The sequence below is a fragment of the Rattus rattus genome, chromosome 12 (genome assembly GCF_011064425.1).
Source record: "Rattus rattus isolate New Zealand chromosome 12, Rrattus_CSIRO_v1, whole genome shotgun sequence".
In the NCBI taxonomy this organism is placed as follows: Eukaryota; Metazoa; Chordata; class Mammalia; order Rodentia; family Muridae; genus Rattus; species Rattus rattus.
Genome location: NC_046165.1, coordinates 92372260 through 92397445, shown reverse-complemented (window position 1 = coordinate 92397445; position 25186 = coordinate 92372260). Strand labels below are relative to the sequence as shown.

Sequence of the window (25186 nt, the reverse complement as noted above, 5' to 3'; positions counted from 1 at the left end):
AAGGAAATTGCTCTCCACTTAGAGGCCGACTCAAGGTGTGCACATGCCTCCCAGAACATACATATGTATAGATACAGGCAGATATGGGAAATATATCTGCATAGGAACAAACATGTGTCTGTACACACAGCACATAGGCAAGAAACAGCTGTCTGAACGCCAGTTTATTAATTCAGCAAAGAGCTCATTTGGATCCCTTCTGTCTGCAAGATAAATACCACTGTGTATCTCAGAAAACAACAGACAAAAGGGAGTCTTCCTCCATTCGGCAGGTGTGTAGTGTGATAAACCAGTAACACCATGGAATCTTCTTGGGATCTTGAAGGATCGTCACATGAAAACCCTTAAACAGAACCCCAAGGACCCTGGTTTGGGTCCTAACTACCTCATCAGGACCTTAGGCTTCTGACTGTCCCATATCCCTCAAGCACAAGGCAACAGAAGGGATTTTCTACTAGGAAATCTGGAGGCGCCACAGAAACAGAAGCCAAGATCCCCATGCCTCTTTGTCAGGGCCATTTTTGTCTCTCTCCTCAAATAATTAATGAGCATTTTTAAGTGTAATACAGTTAGTAAGGGCATTAGAGTCAATCACACAAACGTGCTAATTCTATAATTGATTGGAAGCTAATTGGGAACACCGAGGAGCACTTCTGCTCGTGTTGCTAATGACTCCGACGGCTGACGGCAGAGTTTTAAGGAACCCTTCCACATCATGCTCAAAGGCAAGAGGAGATTCCACCTCTCCCCATGCAGAAAAAACACTACATCCCCACCTGTCTCTCTCACTCAGGCTTCCCTGAGAAGTTTCAATTGTCCAAGACACTCCATGGAAACTCTCTCTCCCCAGGGCTAAAACAGCAGAGAGAGAGGAGACTGGCCCCATGTCAGACATAAGGGTACAATTCTAGCTCAGGAATTCATGACCCAGTGACCTTGATCAGCTCCACAAACTGCTCTGGGACTGAATCCCATCATATGTAAAATGTGTCAACGGGTCTGTCCTTCTATGTGTACGGGGCTCAACATCAGGCACAGACAGACAGAATACAACATCCTAGGACATGGGCAGCACAATTAGTCCTTCTTTGGCTTTCTATCAGCACTTTACAGTTTCCAATCTCAAAGCAAATGAGGGCAAGATAAAGAAAGATCTGCCCTGTGCAGTGTAGGCACGGATGTGGGAAAGGACGGATGGCCAGTATTTGACCCCAGGGTACCACAAAGACTTCGTCTGCTGTACTTGGCTGGGATTGGTGATGTTGGCTGTCTCTGAAGTCCTAAGAAAGAAGGAGAAAAAGAGAGAAAGGAAGGAAAAAAAGAAAGGAAAGAAGCCAGGAGATAAATTCTTTCATTTGGACAAAATGGCCAAAGCTGGAATAACTAAAGGCACTCATGTGCATTCTGTCAGGCCTGTGCTCCAATAAGGAGAACTGTTAACACTTTAATAGCTATGAAATGAATCACTCAATTAATTCTCCACATGCTGAAACAGGTAACAATACATTTATCTGCCAGAATTATACCCTCCATATCATATATTTCCACAACTGTTAGCAATTTCATTCAGCATAACAGGAAATCAGTCGCACCTCATAGATTCAGGGAAAGAAAGTGGCCTGAGGTCTGCTGCCAACAGCGTAACTTGATGGAAGAGGTTTCATTGTTCTGCTCTGTTTTGGCTTTGTTTGGCTTTGCTTCGCTGCTTAATCACTTCCAATACATGTACAGAGGGCTATAAGTCACTGGGTGAGGACAAACTAGACCTTCAGGATTCCTGTGCCAGCATTTTCAACATATAGCTGCAATCTCATAGGCAGTAACTAAGGAGCTCCACAGTGCTTCAGGGTAATGAAGTTTCTAGAAAGGGGTCATCATCAGGGTCACTGAATCTACTCCCTGGGCTCAGACTTCTTAGAAGGACCCAATGTCTCCCAGAGAGATTATTGCAAACATCCTTAAAACCTCTTTGTGTCTGAATCCAAGATTCCAAATCTACTCTCAAGAACTGTATGTAGGAAGCACGTAGCAGCCCCAGCTCAGATTGTGTGGAAACACTGCATACTGTGCTAACATCACCTCAGGGAACTGAAGAGCCTTCATCTCTGATAGAAGAAAATGACCCCCTTTTAGTAGCAAGAAACCAGAGGCCCCTCTAAATGGGTGAGAGGAATTGTATCCACATGAGAAACACAAAATTCTCAGTGCATTCCTTTTTTGGCTCCAAAACAGAAGGAAGCATTGAGGTCACCTAAAATTCACCTGCTGAACTTCGCTGAGCTTCATTCGTATTTTTGTGTGTCTTAGTTATTTTTCTATTGTTCTGCTAAAATGCCTTGACCATGACAACTTTTCTACGAAAAGTTGTTTATTGCAATGCTTAGAGTTTCAGAGGATGGATCCATGACCATCACGACAGGGAGTATGACAGCAGGCAGGCATGGTGCTGGAGCAGTAGCTGAGGCAGGTAAGTGGCAACCTCAAGACCCACTCTCTTAGTGGCACATTCTTCCAACAAAGCCACATTTCCCAATCCTTCCTAAACAGTTCCACCACCTGGATGCCAGTATTCAAACACGTGAGCCTATGAGGGTCATTCTTATTTAAACCATCAGGTGTGTTATAAATGAGTCTCCTTAGACTGAGTGATAGGAAGACCTAAATTATAGTCAATCAATTTCATGACTTGGCCAGCCGTATATCTATAATTGAACCCTGGCATGAGATCACATCTACTGTGTAAATACACAGGAAGATATCACCCATGCTCTGCAGAGAAACCAGTGAAGTAAGAAATAAATTCCACATGAAAACCAAACAATAGCAGCTCACCTTGGGTTTCACCACATTCATGAAGGCCCCTCTGACCAATGCCTCCTCCCGTTCTTGTCTGGTGACTTTCTGGGCATCCAGAAACTTCAAATTAGGCAGCTTGTGCAGAACAAAGCACCTGGGACAAAAAGACACACACAACTTGAGAAAATTGGAATCACTGCCGCAGGGATGTTGGTGATATGACTGAACCTTGGGCTTTCAGGGTTTATATTTTAGCCACTGCCTCCCACACCTCCACCCGAAACATTCCCCAGGGGAAATGTGAAGGGCTATGCTTTATACAACATACAACCAAATTTGAGTTTCTGACTCAAGGGTAGACACATACCTCATTAGATTTAGCCAGCCAGTAGGACCCTGTCATTGTATTCTTTTCTTTCATTCTAGGAAAAGGACCTTGCTTCAACATGGAAAGTCCTCAATCATACTATTCTAAACCAAATTCAAAAACAACTCACTTACGATTTTTTTTTCAGGTATGTACCTGCCATTCCTGGGATGTATCTATAGCATTCTCTTCATTGATACAATAGACTGGAAATTTGGAGCTGAGGCTGTAGGTCAGAATTTCCCAGGTAGGACCTTAAATGAATTCACATAAGCTGGTTGGCTTTGGCATAGAAGTAGGGCATGCATGTGGCTGAGACTCAAGTGAGTCTCAAGTACTTTCTGTCATCATTTGTGGGTAATTTCAACAATGTGGCATGGAAATGATCTTTGACAAGAATAAATAGGAGGCAGAGGTGTTTCTAGTTTATTTTTCTTTAATATCCCCAAATACTCAGTTTCCTCTATTCCCTTTGAAAGGTTATTTGTATTCATTATAGATCATCACAGAGAAGCCAATGGCTATGTGTGTGATAAACTGCCCTCCAACGGATGTGTATAAATGGTATTGACAAGAAGACACACTTGACCAGGGTATATGTTTATAAATGTATAAGTGTATAGACACTGGTCTATACTTCTTGCCAGCAACAGTCACCAGCCTAGTTATTTCCCATCAAGACCACACTCCATATCAACCGAATGAGCAATTGTCCTGAACCTCTTTGCTTTAGAAGAAGAGATAAACACGTAATACCAATAGCAATGAACAACCTCGAAAGAAACCTATCACTTCCTGCAGCCACCTTATAATTCTCTCATCTTCCAAGTCCCGACCTTAGGAAATATTCCTTCTCACCTCTAGCCCACACTACTTTCTTCATTCTAAATGCCCCTAGAATATATTGTCAGCATCCAGTCCAACATACTGCTGTTTCTGTCATTTTCTTGCTGTTAAAAATGAATGTCCTTATCTAAGATACAATCTTCTCAAAGGTTTACCTTCATTTCATCTTGGAAAGCAAAGCAAGAATGAGTTCAGTAGCCTGTCCATTCATTTCAGCCACACAAATATTTCTTGAGTACCTACTATGTGCCATGCATGTAGGGATACAGAAGTGATTGTGATACCTCTCCATTCTCAAAGAAGTTCTTATTGTAAGGAGGAATATGACTAACTAGAAATCAATGAGATTAAGTTAGGCACCAGAGTAGTTACGGGAAAACAGAGAACAGCTGAAAACTAAAGGGTAAAAGAAATATACTATCTCAAACAGGCTTCAAAAACCAAATTCAAAAGCAACTCACTTAGGATTTTATCAGTGTAGATGTTCCTGCACATCCACTATGCATCCCTCCCCACTGGAGCCCAGGGTTCCCAGGGCCTCCTCTCACATCTACAAAGTAATTTCATAGCATCAAGTGATCTTTATAAGCTTATTCAGGTAAAAGACCTGCCCATCACTCAAGAGTCAGATACACCAATTTAAAGCCCCCTGCCCTCCACCCCGGACTTTTAAATTCGAAACATATTAAAATTATTTTGCAATTAATTTCAATTAATTCTCTTATGAATTAGTATATTATTTCATGTGAGTGAGCAAGTGTTTGGACTTTGGACACAGGTCAAAGGCTAATGTCCCAGATCCCATTTTCTCCTCCCACTTTACTAAGGTGGGGTTTCTTGATTTTGCAGTTCTTTGTACCGTAGGTTAGCTGCTCCATAAGCTTTTGGGATCCTGTCTCTCTCTGCCTTGCATCTTCACATAGGAGTGTCCAGGATTACAGACGTGTGCCATCAAGGTGTCAGGGGTGGAACTTAGGTCATCAGGTTTATGTGGGTCACTGAAATTCCTTTACAGTCTGTCTGAAGGCCAGAGGTCTTGAGATATCCCCAGTCTTTTTCTTCTTTTCTCCTACCCTCCATCCCTCCTTCCTGCTTCCTCCCTGGCCTCTGCTTTTCTTTTCTCCCAAAACCTGTCTCTCCTTAACCTCCACCCCCAAATACCTCTGATCTTATCCAAAATGATGCAAAGGGCTCAAGAGTTCTTTCTTACCCTTTAGCAGAATCCCCACCGGCCTCAGACTGTCAGAGAAAACTCCCATCTCCTGCTTATACAGGCAAAGCCTTGATGACAACAGATTCTTTCAAATAAAGACATGTACAGACAGAAACAATATGTCAGGAGTGATGCTCAAAGGAGTAAAGACACCCACTAAGTGTAGGGTGGGAAAAGATGAATATTCAGGTGAGGACAACATCGGTATTAGAAAATCAGCCAATGTTTAATGATGAAGTGAAAGATGCCTTCACGGGGCTGCCAGGAAGCACAGTGACAACAGACCGTGCATTGTCATTTCGCCTAGCTTTGGATCACAGCTCTGAAATCAAAGGAGCGAGACAGAGAGGTGCTGGCTTTTAAGCTAGTTAAAAATTTTTTGGATGACAAAGAGCTACTGTTTGCAGGCGGTTCTTCTTAGAGTCAGAGAGACAGCCTATGACAGAGTCTGCCAATCATCCCTAGACTTCAGGTGACTTCACTTCCATCCTAAGGGCCACCATGAATTCCCAGAGAAGTTTGAGGGACTTCAGGGTTACCCAACCTGTTAGGACCAGAATGCGGAGCCTGGAAGGATAGCAAACCAAGATAGGACACCCACTCTTAATAGACCAATTAAGGAGGCAAGTTAACATTGAGAAGCAGCGAAAGGAACCATATTCAGTGTGGAGGGGGATACAGGAACATTGGTTAATGGAACAAGAAGCTGCCATGATCCCTCAGGTCCATCTTCATGGTCCTAAGAGGATGTTTAGTTTTAAACAGGGCCAGAGGTATGCATAGTTAAGCAGTTCTGTTCCAAGGAGGAAACCCATCTATCACCACTGTCTCAGCTCGGGTATCTCCTGCAATATGGGTTGACAAGCTGTGAATCCCTTCCAGAGAGACAACCTCCCTACTGGTTGGCACCAGGCTTCTAGGCTTTTTCTTCCTCTAGCATAAGCTTCCTAAGGAAATTCCAATGTCCTGGCATCCGTAGCCTGATAACCAAAGGGGAGGGCACTAACGACTCTTTAGAGCATCTTCATCTCAAGTGCCCTGCAGGATGTTGCTCAGTTTGAGTTTGATCCCTCTGGTCCATAGTAAATGATAAATGATTCCTGAGAGTCATCCCCTGACCTCCACATGTGCTCTGTGGTAAGCATGTACCTCCAACTCATATCGTACACACGCACACACACACACACACACACACACACACACAACAACAACAACAACAACAACAATAAAAAATAAATAAAATTTAAACAGCACTAGAGTGACAACTGTAGTTAAGGACGCTTTGTGGGTTTCCAGAAGACCCGAGTTTAGTTACCAGCATCCATGGTAGGAGTCTCCTAACAACTGGAATTGTAGCTCCAGAGCATCTGCAACTCTCTTCTCACCTCAGTGGGTACCCACACGTGTGTTCATATGCTCACACATATACTGAGACACATAAACAAAAATTAATATTTAAGCTCTTCAAAATGAATACCGCCATCCCTATCAGAATGGCTACACGAGGCGGACTTGTCCCCCTACAATCTACCGTTTCCTCAGGAATGCCTTCTTTCATTTATTTACACATCCAAAGAATAATCATTGAGGAGCGACTACCTGGGATGAGCAATGCAAGGCACTGAGAAGGTAAGGACACCCAGCAGAAGAACTCTGCTCTCGGTGCATCCTCCATTCTAATAGCATTTACATTCTAGCATCGTGGTTCTTGACTTTGAGCAGCCATCCTCGTGACCCATGGGCTTGTTAAAGCACAGAGGCAGACGCCAGCCCATCCCCAGAGCTCCTTACTGAGGTGATCTGGACGGAGCCCTGGAATTTATGTTTCTAATAAGTTCCCAGGTGATGCTGTCACGGCTGCCATCCTGCTGCGAACCAATGTCCTACTGAAAACAACACCACAAGGACTAATCGTTGGGAAATTATGAGTGCAATGAGGCAGCCAGGAGTCTCTTTCCCAGTTCAGCTAACAGACTGCCCTGCCCCAGCACCTGTGCTCCATGAGCCCGGCTAACAGTCACGTTTACCAGGTCTTCCTGTCCCCTGGTGACTTAGAATAGGCTCCACATGCCTGCCAAGCCATAAGCCAGTAGGCGTTCTGCCTGCCTGTCCCATGCTGGTCTTGGGAGATCCATTTCCCTTTGTTCTAGGTCATATCAGAGTGTCAGGAACTGCAGCTTCAATCCTGAGCGTAATACAAGTTTGCCATAAAAACACGAGGGCAGATTCCTGAAGCCACAGAATGAAAGCTTTTACAATATCAATTCAGCCCTTGTAAATTTAATCCGGGGTTATTTGTTGCACCCAAATCTCTTTACCGTGATGTATGACTTAGTTACCGGGGGTTATCACAGCCGTATCCTAAAGTTGCATAGTACATAAAACATTTCAGTTAACAATGCGGAGAGGTTAACTCCCCCAGATAACCTGCAATCACAAGGGCTAGTCCAGATGACATCCCTCTGTCAGCTCACAGGAGCTATTGATGGTTCAATCAGTTTGTTTTGAAGGAAAAGAACAACAAAAGGCCAGTAAACTTATTCAGACTGTCAACAGGGGCTATCGGGAATGGGACTTGCAGGTAAGTAATTCTGGGTGTTTTAAGGCTATTATCAAACTGCAATGGTTGAAGGGAAGAGACAGCTACTAATAACACAGAAGGCAGCCATCATAAACCACTTTACGGCAGAACCCCCCTGTCCATAAATCCTGTGACACCCGGAGACAGCTTCAGATTTATAAAACTGCTTGTTAAGCCAGGACACTGCTTAATGAAAGGAGATCAGTCTAGTTAAGTCTCATGTCCCTAGCTATGGAGGGCAACTCCAATTTTCCTGACCTTCTCAAGGTGGCTAGGGGGAAGCCCCCAGGGCTAGAGGTGGTGGGACTTAGAGGCCCTCCTTGCTGCGATATGGAAAGGGAGGTTATCAGGAGAGCAGTGAGCCCTGCAAAGGTGCTCACACACCCATTTGTCTCCGTATGGAGACAGATTTCCTGAAATTGAGAGACCATCACCCAGAGACTATCAGGTTCCCTCTTTTCATGTAAAATGGTAGATTTTCTTAAGGGACCCTTTAAGGACAGAGCTAAAGCTGGAAGGAAGGAAGAACAATTCCAATACTTTTGTTATTATGGAAAAATCTATTTGTTTTGTTCTAAAATCGATGGCCTTAGTACTTTTTGCCTAGATATATTTAAAAAAAGGAGAGAGAAAAGAAAACATTCTTGTCTCTACCTACCCAGAGAGACTGCCTGCTCTCAAGTAATGGTATAAACCACAGACTCGTGCGATGGACCTCTTGGATCTGCTGGTGGGGCTAACAGTCATATTTCTTTCGTGAAAATGGTTTAAGACTGTCATGAGTTCGTAGGAGAGCCATGATACAGCGTGCTGGATGGTTTATCCATGCCCTGTATGACAAGCGATGCTTTTTCCCTTTATTTCCCAACACCTTCTCACTCCCATGCATGGGGGTGCAGAGACAAAGTACAAGTTTCTGATGCTCTACCCAGTGCCCTGAAGGTGGCTATGGATGACCTTTCCACTGGTTTCAATTGTTCCCCACTCCCCAAAGCTTAACAGAACAGGGCAAGGATGTCAGTAAGACAATGTGATTCCTGGCTGTCAACTGGATTATATCAACTCTGTTTAATAATACTGGCCATCTCATGCTGGTCAAGAGCATGGATCAACTGCTAAAGGTGTTTGACTAATGAGAGAAAACAGTAAGGGCTTAGGCACAGCTCCTTTGAGTGAGCAAAGCTCTTAGAGATTGGGGGTGGGGTGGGTGCCAAGGAAGAGAGGTCATCAGGATGAAAAGTAGGGGGAGGGAGCTTTCAGTGCAAAGCTGGGGCTATGAGGTTTTAAGCTTGCCTTCCTGAGCCTCAGTTTCTCTATCTGAGCCACAAGAATGGGCCTTAGCTTCCTTCAAACACTTATTTGCTTGGGTACTCTGTGCTCAAAGTTGATTGACAATAAATACATTCATACGATCCCTTCTTGATACACCAGGTTCACCCAATTGCCTTGCATAACCACCTCCTCCCACCTCCAGAGACAGACCATCAGAAAAAAACCAATGAGGACCATGGCAACATGAACAAAGGACTGAGTGGGACAGCTCCAGATGCTCTGAGAGACAAAATGATGATCTCACTCTAATGAGCTGAGGTGAGCTCACCTACAGCATTAATGAATTGGCCTGACAACTGGCAAAGGCCAGCTGATTTTGCTCTCAGTTCACTGACAGCATGTTTGAAGTCTCTGTGCAAACAATACACCCACAGGATAGTCCAGGGGCCTGTATGGAGGGTAACCGGCAATTACTGTGTGGGCTTCTGTCGCTTTGATCTCTGGGTCATGACCTTTGCTTTCTTGTGATCATCAAAGCCCAGATTGTAGATTAGCTGGGGAATGCTAGCTGGTTTATATAAGCCACAGGTTTTACAGCTCCTATTTAGTGGGAAACAGCCTTGGGTGGCAGCCCAAGGTGGCCCCAGACACCACCGGAGGGTCCGTCCTACCTTTCCTTTGGTGGAGTGCTACAGACACTGGGCAGGCCCCCAGGCTGCTTGCCTACCACGGAACAAAGAAAGGGCATCATACTTTAAATAATTTAAAGTTTTAAGGAATACAGAGAGACCTACTGGTGGGGGGTAACCAAAGCCTGAAGGGACAGAAATTGAAAGAAAATGCTCAACAGGGCTAAGCCGCAGAAGACCAGCCTCAAGCTTGAGAGCCCAGGTTTCTTATTTGAAAGGTGACGTGCAGCATTTATTCTCTGTTGACTTTCAGCCATCATTCTTCCTGAGGAGAAAGATAGGAAGGTGTTAGCACATAGGGGTCTTCATGGTTTGTGTTCTTTGCCAGGTAAAGAATGAGAAGGCAAGAAATATTCTGGAGTGAGTCAGGGAGCAGTGGAGAAATCCTAGGAGCAGATAAAATCGGCACTCAAAGAAAGACTTTTATTGGGTTTAGGAAACACACACATGTAGCAAGCACATGAAGAAAAGACTCTGAAAAGCAGAGGGGGTATCTCAAAAGCTGAAGTCCACGTCTCCTTAAGGACTGAGGATTTAAGGGTCTTTGAGGGAGTCTTTCTCCCCCAAGTTTAAAGTTCCTTAGTTTGAACAAAGGCAGGGAGGCTAATAGGCCTCCAGCTTTGGGGTAAACGTGTCCCGGCCTGACCTTGAACTTGTTCATAGTCTGAGACTGCCCTGGTGGTGGGATAAAAAGGCTTTCTTTCTTTTAAGCTTTCAGGCTTTTCTCTCAGGTCAGGAGTGTGATCGGCCATCTTGGAATTTCACCATCTTTATTATCTAGTCATCTCTCTCTCTCTCTCTCTCTCTCTCTCTCTCTCTCTCTCTCTCTCTCAGAATCTATCTCTTAGTCCCTCAAAACAAAAACAAAAACTAAAACTAAAACAAAGGATAAACTATTTGAGTACCCATGTTTCCATCCCTGACTTACTATATCGATTTTGGATAATATCAAAATCTGCAAGAGGCCCAAGTTCACATTCATTCAACATTCATCCCAGAACAGCAGCGCTGTATCCACACAGTGAAATGCAGGTGGACTCAGGCCCTGTGATAAGGTGGCCATGCCCACTTCTCAGCCATAAGCCAAGACAAATGGCAAAGGGAATCCAATCCAGGCATGGTTCCACTCCCATAACAGCAGGCTCAGGGCTCTGCTCAGCCACTCAATAGTATGTCCGTGTTCACAGAGAAATTTAGCTGAACCTGTTTTACTGTGGGGATATATGCCAAGAAAACCCAACTATGTACACAAAGATAAATGAGGAAGCCAAAGGGGTAGGCACTGGGAAAAGGGGAGGAAAAATGGGACAGAGAGCACAACGTACAGAAACCTAGTCACTTCCCATTCCAGGTCTGGTGGTTGGCCACAATGTGAACTAACACTGAGCTGAAATCTTTGAAGTCAACATCTCCCATGGAAACAAAACAACAGACACGCTTGTTTTGATGTATGGCTGGGTGACATAAATATTACATCACATGACCACAGAGGATGCCAATCAATAGGAATTTTTTTTTCAACAGCACTAAATGAACCACAGGTTCCTGCTTCTGAATGCTATAGCTTAAATGATTAATAGATGAAGCGTTGTTCAAAAACACACTTAAAGTGAAAACAATAAACTGTAGAAGTATCATTCATTGCTTAAGTCATTTGCAAGCAAAAAATGCCACATAAATTTACATAGAGCTTCCACTACAATTTCAGTGACAGCCAGAGAGAAGGTAGACCTCACACTTTGTAGATGAAGGGGCAGGAAAAAAGTTTACCCAACGTGGGGTAAGCCATTGTACTGCTTTGTTTAACTGCATATGCCCCAGGAACTCTGAATTCAAAAGCCACATTGTGAAACCCTAAAACTTCTCAGGGGTAAATGAATCAACAACCAGGGCTACCAAAAGATCACAGGGTTGAGCTGCACCATGCTCAGATCTCACTCTTCCAAATACAGGGGAGAGTGCTTTTTAAGTCAACAATTTTTTTAAAAAATGAATAAAAGATTTAAACACGTTAAAGAACCAAACCAGCATTTCACAAAATGATGTAGTGAATTTGTAATGGAGTAGGAACACATTTAATGCCTCTATTGTTCCTGGTAGCTGCCTTTTCTCCTAGTATGAGCATCTACCAGTCACTGTGTGGATAACTTATGGGTTTTCAAAGGCAATTGTGGCCAGATGTGATTTGGGCTGTGAGTAAGCTCTTGATTCCAGTCCCTCCCAGCAACAGTGTCATAAATACACTAACAAACAGCCTTCTCAGCCCCATCTCTCACATCCTGCCAGCAACGCAGACCTGGGATGGAAAGGACATGCTTGGGGCATCGCCAAGGTGAATCCATGAGGAAGGTTGCTCTTAGAGAAACACACTTACTACAAAACATTTGACCCACAACTTAGACTTGGATTGAGTCTGGATGATAGCTGCTACTGGGGAAGGAAGAGTAATTCCACACACCCCAGCAGAGTCACCTAGGTACTTTCCCATGACTTAGTTTGCATTAGACTTCAAGAGACCAGGACTCCACTCATACTCAGTGGCAATTCTTCTCTCCATGTGGACATGTCTATAGCAGTGAGAAGAATACAGATAATGGGATGTATAGCATGGGGTGAGATAGTAAATCCAAACATGGTTTGCTGCCAAAAGAATCACAGAGGCTGAGTTGACTCCACGTCATTTAAGGGCCACTGATCTAGACAGTCATCCCTGTCTTAAGTCTTCCTAGCAAAATGGAACTTTACATTAGGTTTTCAAATCTTCCTGAATATATAGTGAAGCTTAGTCCGATTTGTCAATCTGACCAGTTACAAAATCAACAATGAAATATTTGCTTTTCTCTTCCCTTCTCACTAAGCACTATATCTGAGACCAAACAGAATAAGATAGAAATGGAAAATTCATTCTATTCTCTCTGTCTCCCCACCCCAACTCCCTGCTCTCATCCTAAATAAAATGATTTATCTACACTTGTATTCACATATTATGTTTGGTTGTATGAATATGAATAAATAGACATGTGAGTATATATATGTATATATGCATATATATATACATACTCATGCATATGTAAAAATTACATGGAACAAAAATATGAAGAAAAAAGTCAGAAAGTAAAAAGGAAAGTTTAAAACAATGTTTGATTTGTGAAACATATTTATTAGGTAAATATTTTTGGACTTGACCTTCCAAAATGCATCTTAAAGTTAGTGCTGGCAATCGCCAAGAGGGAAGATATCTAGGTGCTTACCAACAGATGAAAGGATGAGAATATATATTTGTGTATAATGGAGTATTATTTAGCCACAGAGGAGAATAAAGTCATGTAGTCTGCAAGAAAATGCCTAGACCAAAATTTCATTACATAGAACAGACTAGGTATCACATGTATTATCATATACACAGAAACTATAATTAAACAGAAAAGAAATACAATCCCAAGTAGTGGTAGAGATACCACTGAGGAAAGGTAAGTGGGCCAGAAGAAGCAGGGGGATGGGTGGGGAAAGAGAAAGTTATGAGAGTTTGACACTACCAAAGAGCAATGTATATTGTGATATCAAAATATCACAGTGATTCTCATTCACCTGACAATTAATAGGCACTAGTAGTTATAATGAAAAGTGTTATTCCAAAAATGTTGCTACAGGAATGTACTAGGTTTAAAGTGATCCTTTCACACACCTTATATCAGACAACTTCAGGATTCAAAGTTGAAAAACAATGTTCCAGAAGTCATTTGACCACTCAGAAATTAAATGTGAGAAATGAGCAACTCACTCTGGCAACTGTATTTCTCCATGAGAAGTCACCCTTAAATCTATAACATCACAACATGATTGAAAAATATTGCAAATGGAGAAAGACTTTGATGAGTTTATTTTTTCAATCTGGGATCTAATTTGTTCTGTGTCAACATGAGATTAGCCTTGAAACACCACAAAATTAATCATGAAACCTAGAATTGAAGCCAAAGTCACAAAATTCCTCTTTATGGAAATACAACTGAATCCTTGTTTTATGCTATTTATGTCCTTATGCTGGACTTTTTTCCTCTTACAAATTTATAATAATGGTCAGTATTTCTTACACTGTTGGCCTGATACACAATAATTACTCCCACTAACACTTCTTTGTAGATCACTAGGGTTTTATAGAAACTCCAGTAGGACAAGTCACTCCCTCACCGTTATCCTCTTTTCCCAACCCTTCCAGAGCTTTGTCCCAGGAGCCCCAGCTGCAACTGTAGTATTTCCTTCTTTTCTCCTCTGTTGATTTGAGTGGGGTATTAAGGACAATGTTATTTTATAACAGAGATCCAAGGTGAGATATCACTAATCCCCTTTCTTCTCATATAAATAAAGTTTTATTGGAAGAGAGTCAGGTATATTCATTTATAAACCATCCATGGCTGTTTCCACCCTTTAACATCAGGGTTCGACAGTAAGGACAGAATCCGTGTAAATCCTAAAATGAGCATGAGTTAGCCCATGATGGAAAAACAATTCTCAGCCCCTGATCTTGACCAGCTCATACCTTTTCTTGGCTCCTATGAACCCAACAGAGGAAGAAAACGGATTCTGTTTCTAAAAGACAACAGTTTAACACAGTCAGGGGAGGTCCGTGGACACTCACCAATGCTTACTTTACATCCCATAGCATTCTATGCCCCAGAGTCTCCTTTCCCCCTTTCCCATCACATGAGCACTCACCTGTATCTCTTATAGTCTTCCTCGTCCTTCTCCAAGCTGACCAGCTCATTAGGACATGCCACGTTTCCCAGCAGGCTGAGGTACTCTAAGGCTGGTGTCACTTCTGCCAGGTGATCCAGGAGGTACTCCAAGTTGGTAATGTGCCAAAGGTTAAAGATCCTCATCCAAGAAAATGAAAGACTTAGCAAGAAATAGGAGCCATCAGTAACAGACCAGGCAATGGGAGTCAGCTCTGCCTCACCCTGAACAATACACCTGGCAGAGCAACTTAAAAAGAAGGAGTTATTTTAGCTCACAGTGTCTGGGGTTCCATCACATTCAGGAAGCATGACTTTGGGGACTACACCTTCAGTGTGTGGACTTTTAGAAGACTCCCATCTAAATCATAGCATAACTATGTCTCAACTCCTAGAAAGAAAAACCAATTTTCAGTCAATCGTGCTAAAAGATGGGATTGTCATTCCATGCTCTCTATAGAAAACATCACAAATGTGATTACTCAATGGAGCTGTAAGGGGATTTGTAAGAAATAAGGTTTTGAAATAGGCATATCTAGTATAAAAAGATTTGTGTCCTTTCTAGTTATTTTAACATTTGTGGTACTTGTCAATTTAATTTTTAAAATTTGCTTTGATATATTTTATTCCAGTTGAACATTCATGGTTTTATGCTCATACGCATTCTCCTTATGCGCTTCTTAGTTTTACATTGTAAGGGATCCAACTCAGGACTATGCTAGGCAGGTGCTTTGATGCTGATCCACACATCTTAGTCCATCAACAGCCTTTCAGTACATAATTTATATCCTTAGCTATGGAACATTTGTTGTTCTTAGAGAGCTCCTTTTTGTTATCTAAGCTCCGCACTCCATAAAACCTGTGACCTCTCATTGACTGGAGTGCCTGGACAGGTAGATCCCTTAAATATTCTAGACATGGACACTTTGGGCAAAGCATCCTCAGGCTCCAAGATGCTTTAGCTATCTGTACCAATGAACCCAGTAGAGGTCATGGAGTCTGTCTCATGTGGGATGTTTGGTATGAAGGAAACTCCATTGTTCTAAGCCTTTCCAACAACCTACTAAATAGCAAATCAGGGTGAGCTAAGTAGTTATCCACAATCCACAGCAGACAGGAAGCCCTGGCACCCCGTACAGCATGTTCTGCACCAGCCCTTCATCTTCATTGATTCCACTCCCAAAACATGAAATAGGAGATGTAGTTTTAATTGGCTCCTCAGTCTCCTGGGTCAATAAGAACAAACACAGCCCTGTCCTGCCTGATTGTGATTTGAGATGGAACTTGTTAAGTTGTGTGGAAAATTAAGCCAAGACAATGAGTGGATGCAAGTCTGATGTCTCCAACTAACCAAGACCGTGATAGTGGAGATGAATTGGGAGATGCATAGAAGGGCACATTTTCTTCAAGATCCCTGGCACTGTGTTGACTGTCCCCAGCTGGATTCTTAGAACATACCTGGTTTCCTTCATTGAGTCTTCTCTAAAGCATTAAGCACTCAGGACTTTTTTTTTTTTTTGCCAGTGTCTACAGGAAGATGCCACTGTAGAGACTAGCTGTCATGGTGAGACTTGCCCAGAGCCATTCTGTACCGAGAGTGCAAGATCAAAGTGATGTTTTTCTTACATGTTTAGAGAAGACAGAAGGAGAACCTCCTGGCACATGGTTCATAAGCCAGGGTGGTTTTCCAGATGAGAGTAGAACATCCCAGCTTTGGGTTCATCTCCAGGCTAACAAACAGTTTTATTACTCCTGAGAAATTTTAACCCAATGGCAGACATTTGGATGCTAAGTACAAAGTATAGTGATATATTTGCATCTTTGCATACACATACATATCAGAAATATTAGGATAGCAAAAAAAATAGCTAAGAAAAATGAGATTACAAGTCACACAGGCAGTAAATGACAGAGACTATATTCAAGTCTAAGAAGTCTAAATCATTTCTATGGAGGAAAATGACTCAATTTCTAGTACAAAGGATGAAATTAAAAGACTGAAAAATGAAGTGTTTAATAGGTTTTGGGGGGAGATAATACATTGTCATCCAGCTGCACTGTCTGTCTTGGATATTTCAGTTTAGGCTTATGTTTTCAAAGCACTACGGTTTTTCTCTAAGTGTACCAAGAAATTTTAGTTAAGTGTACCAGGGGGTAACAAGAGTCTTTGGGTGTTAACACGTAGCTTCACATAGATCACTCTCCTTACTCTACTCAATACTCTGAAGTGTGTATTGTAAAAGAAACCAAGACCCTGAAAAAGAATGCAAGATGATAAGAAACTGCGTTGAAAGTGAGATCCAGGGGGCTGGAGAAAAGGCTTGCTACTTGCTACTCATAAAATGTAGGAGTGCAGTTTCCAGCACACACTAACAGTAGCTCACAACCACCTCTAATTCCAGCTCCAGGAGACCCGAGGCTGTTTTCTGCCCTCTGTTGACACCTGCCCTTACATGTATATACCCACACACAAACACACATGAGTACATACTATTTTTTTAAGGGTGAGGTCCAGTTTTGTGACACAGAACACTCATCTCCTTGTTGTAGCCCACCTGTGTAACATGTAGCTCTATTCTTTCTTCCTGTGTGTACTATGATTCAAACTGGTCACACCTTTAGCACATATGCTGATGTAAATACTGAGAAAATTAAGTGTAATCTCAAATAAAGCCTTGTTTTCCTACAAGGAAAGATGGGGGGCAACCATTAAATTTTGTAAAGGTTAAACATCTCTACTTTCTAAAATTTCCAGTCAGTCCCCTTCTTGGGGTTGACTATTGGAGATCATATTACTGAGATCAACACAGAAGACCTCAGGGTTGCTGGTGGACAAGCCAGGGAGAGGAGAGAGAGAAAGAAAAAAAATGGAGGCAGAGAGACCAAGAAAGACAGAAAGATAGAAGAGACAGAGAGACAGAGAGACAAAGACAGAGGTTGGTGGGTGAGAGAGACTGAGAATATTGTCAGGGCTGGGGTGGGTTTTCAAATCTACGATTAATTACTTTGAACAAAGAGGGGATAGAACAAAGATGAGGATTGGGAGAAAGCTATATAAATGGAACCAATGCATTAATTGGTAAACTGACAAGAAATTTTCCAGAGGTGATAGAGGTGACATTGGAATCTCTTCTGTGGACAGAATTCCTGCAGCCCCATCTGGGCTCACTACAGCTGATAGCTGGCTCCACCCACATGCAAGTCCGTTCCAGCAAAACGATTGCTTCCCTTGAGTATTAGACTCTGTAGCTCAGAGTCAGCCTAAGTGGGATCTAGATGAAGCCATACCTGTGGCAATCTATGTGGCTTCTAGAAGCTTGCAGTTTCTGGGTTTTCTAAAATGTGAAAGAGAATTATCATCAGTATTTCCCAGAGTCACAAAATGAGATTGGAACTACAGTAAAGTATAAAAGTCTAAGAAAGACATTAACCCTACTTTTTGCCCTTGGTGATAATGATGTTAGTCAGATGAGAATAGTTTTCATACTTTTAGGATGATGTCATAGTTAGCTGTTGTCAACTTGACACAAACCTAGCCATTATCAGGGGAGACGGACTCCATCAACTGTTAATTGATCTAACAGGGAGTGATACAATCCCTGAACAGTTGGGACTGGGCTGTATTATAAAAGTAGTTGAGAGAACAAATAAGATGCTCTATAGTAAAAACTAAGTAAGATCTCATAGAGACAAGATGGCAAGACTGGTGTAGTAGATAGCTATGGAAATGAGTTATTCTTTATATGAACACCAGTGTCATTGCCCACATTGTTTTGCATTAGTATCTAAGTTGCTTTCATAATACAAGCAGGATTTGACAAGCACATCTACACCAGGGCTTCTGCCCTGTACCAATCCTTTCACATATGATGGCATAGGCAGCACGTTAGAGGCAAGCAGCTGAGGCAACAGCCCACACTAACTGCATACGTAAGAGTGAGGTTCTTTTAGACTATCTCATGCTGGCAAGAAAAAAAACATGGTTGCCTGAGTGACACAAACTAAGACCATCAGAAGAACCGTCCAGCTGAGCCTTGACTCACATAGAATTGAAGTACATAGAACATTTATTATTTTGTGGAGTAGATTGTTATGTTACATGAGCTAGCTGACAAGAGCCAGTCCATGACTGGAGCATCTCATGGGACAGTGCCAGCAATACCCACCCTGTCACTTGTGCAGAATTGGGACATTTTCACAAGTAGGGAGTTTTAACCCGAAAAGGCAGGGTCAGTGTAAGAGGCAGTTAGACTAACAGGATAGCATACACTGTTGCCTGCCTTTGCCTACCTTTCAGACTGTGACTTGCCGATCAATTGGGTGGGAAAGCTGACTTTTGTCAAAGTACCAGTGGATCAGAGAGGAAAAGAGGAAAGAAATTGCATGACTCTCTGGGTGGGACATAGCAACCTGAGTGGGACAACACTTTATGGTCTGTATCTACTGATAAGATTCCCAGTAAAAGCACAGCTATGTAATTGGATTTTCAGCAACACAGTGACTTTCCAGGCTAGTCCCCTTACTCTCTTAGAGTTACCATTACAGCTCAAGGAAGTTAAGGCACAGAGCAGGAAAAGGACTTAACAAAAGATAGAGTCAATCTCCCAGCACTCTGGAACCCAAAGATGCCTGCCAATTTCAGTGGTGTTGAGGACTAGGCTCCCAGAAGGTTACTTGTACCAGGCCACATAGCTACATATGACCAAGAGAACATATGAAACTAAGTCTGTGAACCGCAATATCCTGCAGCGATGTGAGACACAGGACATGGGCTGAGGCTCAAGGGAGCAATGGTATCATCTAAAGTTTGGTCCAGGAATACTGCGTTTCTTGATCCAGTTGCTCATATGGCCCAGCTGATGATCTAAGACAGCCAAGGAAGATAGAAAATACACAGAAACTAACTTGGAAACTAGCTGAGCAAAGGGTTCATGAAGGAAACCTCCACCAAATGTCATTATGACACTGACTCTGAACTTACCTCTAAGCCCTCTTCCTCTACTTCTCATAAAGCATCACTGATGATGACCATAGGAACATATTTGTAAAGCACTGTTTATACCCTGCAATCACAATTCAAGTCCATTGAAAAGTTATCAAGTCCTAAGGGTAGAGCACACAATAGGATGAATTAATCTATTGATAAAACAGATGAGAACATTTCTCTTCTCCCCTTCATCTTCCTGTCTCGTAGTCTGTCCCCAGTGCAAGAACAGGCAAGGGACACATCATCAAAATCCCTGCTGGACCCTGCTCTCAGACTGCCTACCTCCAGACTATGAGCAACAGACACTTGCTGGAGGCTTCCTATTCAACAGTATTCTGTCACAGTAGCAAGAACTGTCTGAGACAATGTTTTACAGAATAAAGAAAATATTAATTTACAGCTTGAGGCACCAAGGAGGCTGATAAGTAATTGTACAGAGAGCATCCTACATGCTGACGTAGCACGCACACTGAACTTAACAGATGAATATGTTTTTACTTTATCACCAGGAGGGAGGCTGCCGCTTCTCTTTCTCTTTCTAACTTACTGTGTGGATGGCAAGAAGTGGTTAACATTGATAAGTCAAGGCAATTGGATGTCAAATCCAAGGCTCTGAAGAAGAGCCAAACCAAACCAAACCAAACTCCTCTGGATAACCCATGGCTGACTTGAACCCAGGTTCAAGCCTGTTCGTTGTTTGGCGGGGTGTTTACACATAATTTTGGAATTTCTAAGACTAAAGGAACAGCCTATACACATTCTTCATTGGACTTGGTAAGTCCCCCAGCACAGTGCATGGCTTCCATGAGTGTTCAGTGAGAAAGTAGTAAAAATGAATATGGTGTTCATCCCACAGATATCTGCGGAATGTGAACTCTACCCAGGCAGGATTGTTCATAGGAAGGATTCAGAAATACCTGCCTGGCGGAGCTGGCATCCTAGCACCTGGTAACCCGGAGCACTAACAATGGAGATGCCACGTACCCTATGCTCTTAGAGAAGTCTTCTGATTTATTTCTCGCTATAGAAGCCAGGGCTGTTGGTTCCTAATTCTCATCCCAGACTGAGTAGATACTCACCTATCCAAAGTAGGTCAAAACCCACCATGGTTCTCCTAGGCCTGTTATCAGACCCAGAGCTATATACAAGAGGACTGCAGAGCCTGACCTTCATACTTCTTACACCTCAGCCCCGCTTGCTCGCTCTCTCTCTCTCTCTCTCTCTCTCTCTCTCTCTCTCTCTCTCTCTCTCTCTCTCTCTCTCTCTCTCTCTCTCTCTCTCTCTCTCTCTCCTTCCCCTCCCCTCCCTCCCTCTCCCTCTCTCCTTCCTTCTATTTGATATTCAGACCTGCACCGAAAGCCTTCCAGAAGCCTACAAGGACTGTCAACTTAGCGGCATTACCCACAGGTTGCCACCAGAGGTCGCCCTCCCACACAAGCCCAGGCAAACAGAAGCAGCTTTTCCTCCCAGGCACCCGTGACATTATTTTCTTTCTCTATTTTTATCTATTAAAAAGATTTCCTCGCAGCCATAACTTAGATCTCTACACTAAAATGGAGCAACAGGAAGATATAACGGTGCATTTCATTTATGAATGACCTATAATAAATTACTCTGAAGTGTCCCGAGTGCCAGAAGACAGAACGCTTTGTCTGCCCACCGACTGTATTTCACATACTTTAATTTAGCTGACACATAAAACTCATTTGACATTTTGCAGGTATTTTTGCGGAGAAGGGTTTGGGGTGGCAGAATGGGGCCCCCATGGAGCTGGGCGGCAAGTGGGGTACTGTGGGGACCCAGCGTCCTGGGTGCCAGAAAAGGATATTCGGTTCTTGTTGAGGGTTAAGGTGTGCAAGTGGGGTAACCCTGGCAACACGAGGTCGTCTCCGAGCAGATTGTTGTCTAAAATGAGCTCCTCCAGGCTTCTGAATGCACTCAGTCCTTCCAGTGACCTGCAATGACAAAGGCAAGGGGGAAAAAGATCCTGCAGTAAATCAGAGAGGCCATTATGAGCCGAAATAAATATTTTAACCTTCCCTTTCAGAACTGGGAATAGTTTGGGCTTGGTGCCTGTCAGCAGAGTGAATGACAAGAATTAGTAGCAGGGAGCCAGGGTGGGGGTGAGGGGGGGAAGGGGCCCCCGCTGGCGCTCACCGCATCCTTCACGAATTGCCAACATGAAGGATGAGGGTCACTTATTGAGAAGCCAGGATCCAAAACAAAGGGCTTCAGATACGGCCTGCAGGATAAATTTGTCAATGTCTTGTGCCTTCAGGCACCCAGCCTGGGCTGACCCTAACCTCCATTCCCAAGATAAATAACTCTGTCACAGTTCACCTTCATTCCCTGGACACAAATTTAAGCTGTCATCCATCATTCCTGCCTAGAAATCTCATACCCCTCTTACAATAATAAATATAACTTCAAGTATCATTTCTTAGTGGTTCTACTATGTACAGTCATAGGGGAACCGGCCAGGACGGCGGCAGCTTTTCTCTTGCTTACATCCTCCTCCCATCCTTGGACTCCCTCTCCCTCTCATCCTCCCCCTCTCTCCTCCTTCTCCCTCTCATCCTCCCTCTCCGTCTCCCTCTTTCTTTTTTTCTTTCTTTTCTTCTTCTTATTCTTATTCTTTTTTTTTTTTTTTTTAACTAATCACTCCTAACTAATGCTCCTGCCTAGCATCTCCATGGCTGCCTGCCTGACCAGGAGGAATTACATAAGCACTCCAGGCCGCAAGAAAGCTTTCTCTTCTTTTTACTTGGTTTTCATTTTGTGTGGGGACAGAGGGCTGGGAGCATTTCTGCTTCAAAGCTCGGGTCTGAAGTGTTAGTCTATGGAGTGTGTGTGTGTGTGTGTGTGTGTGTGTGTGTGTGTGTGTGTGTTTTATTTCAGCCTAGTGTATAGCAATGTAGATTTTCGAGGCAGTAAATAAAAAAGGCATTAAGGATTAAGTATGGGGTTCAAAGATAAAAAAAAAAGACTGTAAGAGGAAGGGAAAAGAAGCTTCCTTTACCCACATAGTCTGAAATTAGCTCTTCACTGAGGGACCCTTGTGAGCGCTTGTACACAGATGCTCGCCCGGGCACACACAAATGTTAATTAAAGCAAGTCAAAAGTCTCAGGGCCTTCTCAGATACTTGTTCCCAGCTTGCTCACCTGCCAGGCCCTGGAGATATGGTGCTGAGCTTGCATAGGCTGGAGCCTGCTGAGGCACAGGGCCCCTGAAGGGAAGACACACGCTCAGTCCCTGGCTGGTCTAGCAACTATGGCAGATTAGCAGGCCCGCCACACTATTCCTTTACCGACGACTGCACCAGCACTAAGGCCCTGTCATCTTGTGTTCCTTCTGTGTGCACCCCAGGCGGTAAGCTTCAGTGGGGAAGCTTTTCCCAAGGCACCACGGCTCCATGGTGAGCTTTCTGACAGAGGGTCCCCAAAACCAAGGATAGGGGGTGTGGACCCTACCCTTGAGATATGTAAGAGCATGCTCATTAAATCTTCGGCTTCTACTGGGCCAGGGGTTGCTCCCATCTGTGGAGCTGTGTGCTGGAGGGAGGGGCTCCCCATGGAGATCTCTGGCCCAGCTAGGTGTTTGGGGTGAGAGGGAGAGAACTCAGGCAGGGAGCAGGGACTGCTTTCACTGCCTCCACTGGTCCTTCTCCTGTCTGCTGCCGCTGCTTCAGTCAAGTGTCTAAGAGACCTTCCTGTGGTCCCAGAGAACCCAGAGCATAAGGGCTCTGAGGTCAGTGCTACCTGCTGTGGGGGCAAACATGAAAAACTGAAACTGCCTGCACTTTAATTTAGGGCCATCCTGTTTCATAGGTTTCTGGAAGGCAAAACAACTCCTTCCCTTTAGGGGGCTTAGGAGTGGGCTATGCAGCAGCTGTTGTTTCGGCTCCTCCATTTCCTTGTAGCCTGGACTGGGGCATGCTGAGTGCCTACTGGCCCTGTGTGCCTCCCACCTCAGAGGACAACTGTATTCCCACTCAGGGCTGCCTACGTGCCATCCATGAGAGTGGAGGACAAAGCCAGTGTGTGGGGAATCTCTGGGCTTTCTGGGGTCCCTCCCGCCTTTTGGTTTGTTTGTTTAAAGCTGGCTCCCATACATTGTGGGCTGGTCTCAAACTCATTATGAAGCCAAATATGACCTTTGAACTTCTGACCCTCCTGCTTAAACCTAGCCAGTACTGGGGGTCATAGGCATGTTCCGTCAGGCCTAGGTGGTGGGTTTCTGGGGATTGAATACTGAATACAGAGTCAAGTTCTCAACCCAATGAGCTAGAGTCCCTTTCTCCATGGGAGTCAGTGAACCAAGCTCGTTAGCCACAACTGTTTCAGGGTCAGGTCTCTGCTTGCCACAGGGAGAGTAGAGACCACTCCCCCGCCCCAATACACACACACAGGAAGCCTTCTGAGAAGCTAATAAGTTCTTTGAGCACCAACATCAGATGGGACTCTGCTCAAAGGTACCATTTAGAGACACACTTGGAGGTATATAATGTAAATATTGTATGTTGCAAAGGGCTGGCAACTGGCTATCAGAAGAAAGCCCCCTTCCCAGACTGCTCCTGAGCACGCATACAACAGAATGATGCAGGATGAAGAGGGCCATGCCAGTGCACCACAAGATTGCTGGCTCCCAACAAGGCTGCTGCTTTCTCTCCACAGTACAGACCACACGTCAGAGCTCCATATGGAAGTGAGGCCTCTGAGATGAGCCCCCCACACCCAATCTCCTGTTTCTTGTCTGGTTTCCCTATGTAATGTTGCTAGTGGTCAGTAAAAGGAGACCTGTGCGATGTGTGTGGGGGGTGCGGGGGGCGCTGGTGAATAAAGTCCTGTTTTCATGATTGCTGTGGGTACACTCCAGGATGTGTTTAACCAAATTCACAGCTGAGGGACTGGAGGCAGGAGGTTCAGAACAGCATGAAGGAGAGACGTCAGGGGAAAGAATTTATGGAGTTTCAACGGTGTGTTGGAAGCCAGCGAACAGGCAATGGGAAAGGGCTTCACGTGTTTACTTTGAAATGTTTTTCCAGTTACTGCTATTGCTGTTGTTTCCCCAAAAGAAACGATCAGGGAGAAGTAGTTTCTTGTGACAATCCCTCTATTCCAGATTCCTGCAGGCAGAGATTCACTGTTGTATAAAATGACAAGATTTAAAATAAAAATTAAAAAAAAAAAAGCATAAAAATCCAGGCATGGCATGCCCCTTTCCTGGGATGCCGACGGTAGTTTAAAGGGAAGATGATAATAACGTGGGATGGGATGGAAGCGGGAGGGGTCACGGGGTTCTTCCAGCAGAGCGTGTGGACACACCCACTCACTGCGCACGGAACCACTCCAGGGCAGGGGGTCCGCTCTGCAAACCTCATTGGCATCTCCACATCAGTTTGCAGCTGCCTCCCTCCCTCTGCACCAGTGGGGAAACCGGCATGACCGCACCCACAGGTACCATCTTGGCCAACCTTGTTCACTGGGTTCTCTCCGGAGCTTGCGGCAACCCTGGGTAGAATCCTAGTACCTTTTCCAAAGTCACATCGGAGTGACAGAACATCACGATGCATTTGGCTCCAGTGGAGTCAAACAGAGGAAACTTTAAAGTTTCCACTGTAATTAACCCTATCCTCGTTAAGATAATTATGATCAAGCTTCCTGTCACAGTTAATATCCCACCACCATCGCCTGTGGCTCACACG

At 43.9% G+C, this 25186-nt stretch overlaps 1 protein-coding gene across 1 annotated transcript in view; it reads right to left on the bottom strand.

The window, feature by feature from the left end:
• Positions 1–662: 662 nt before the first annotated feature.
• Lrmda (leucine rich melanocyte differentiation associated) overlaps positions 663–25186 on the bottom strand; it is a 605248-nt gene continuing 580724 nt past the window's right edge. Inside the window, exons 3-6 of the mRNA XM_032918183.1 lie at positions 21310–21436; positions 14478–14617; positions 2833–2950; positions 663–1280 (exon numbers count right to left, since the gene is read on the bottom strand). Coding sequence (XP_032774074.1) covers positions 1029–1280; positions 2833–2950; positions 14478–14617; positions 21310–21436 — 637 coding nt within the window. The 3' untranslated portion in view covers positions 663–1028. The remainder of the gene's footprint in view (positions 1281–2832; positions 2951–14477; positions 14618–21309; positions 21437–25186) is intronic.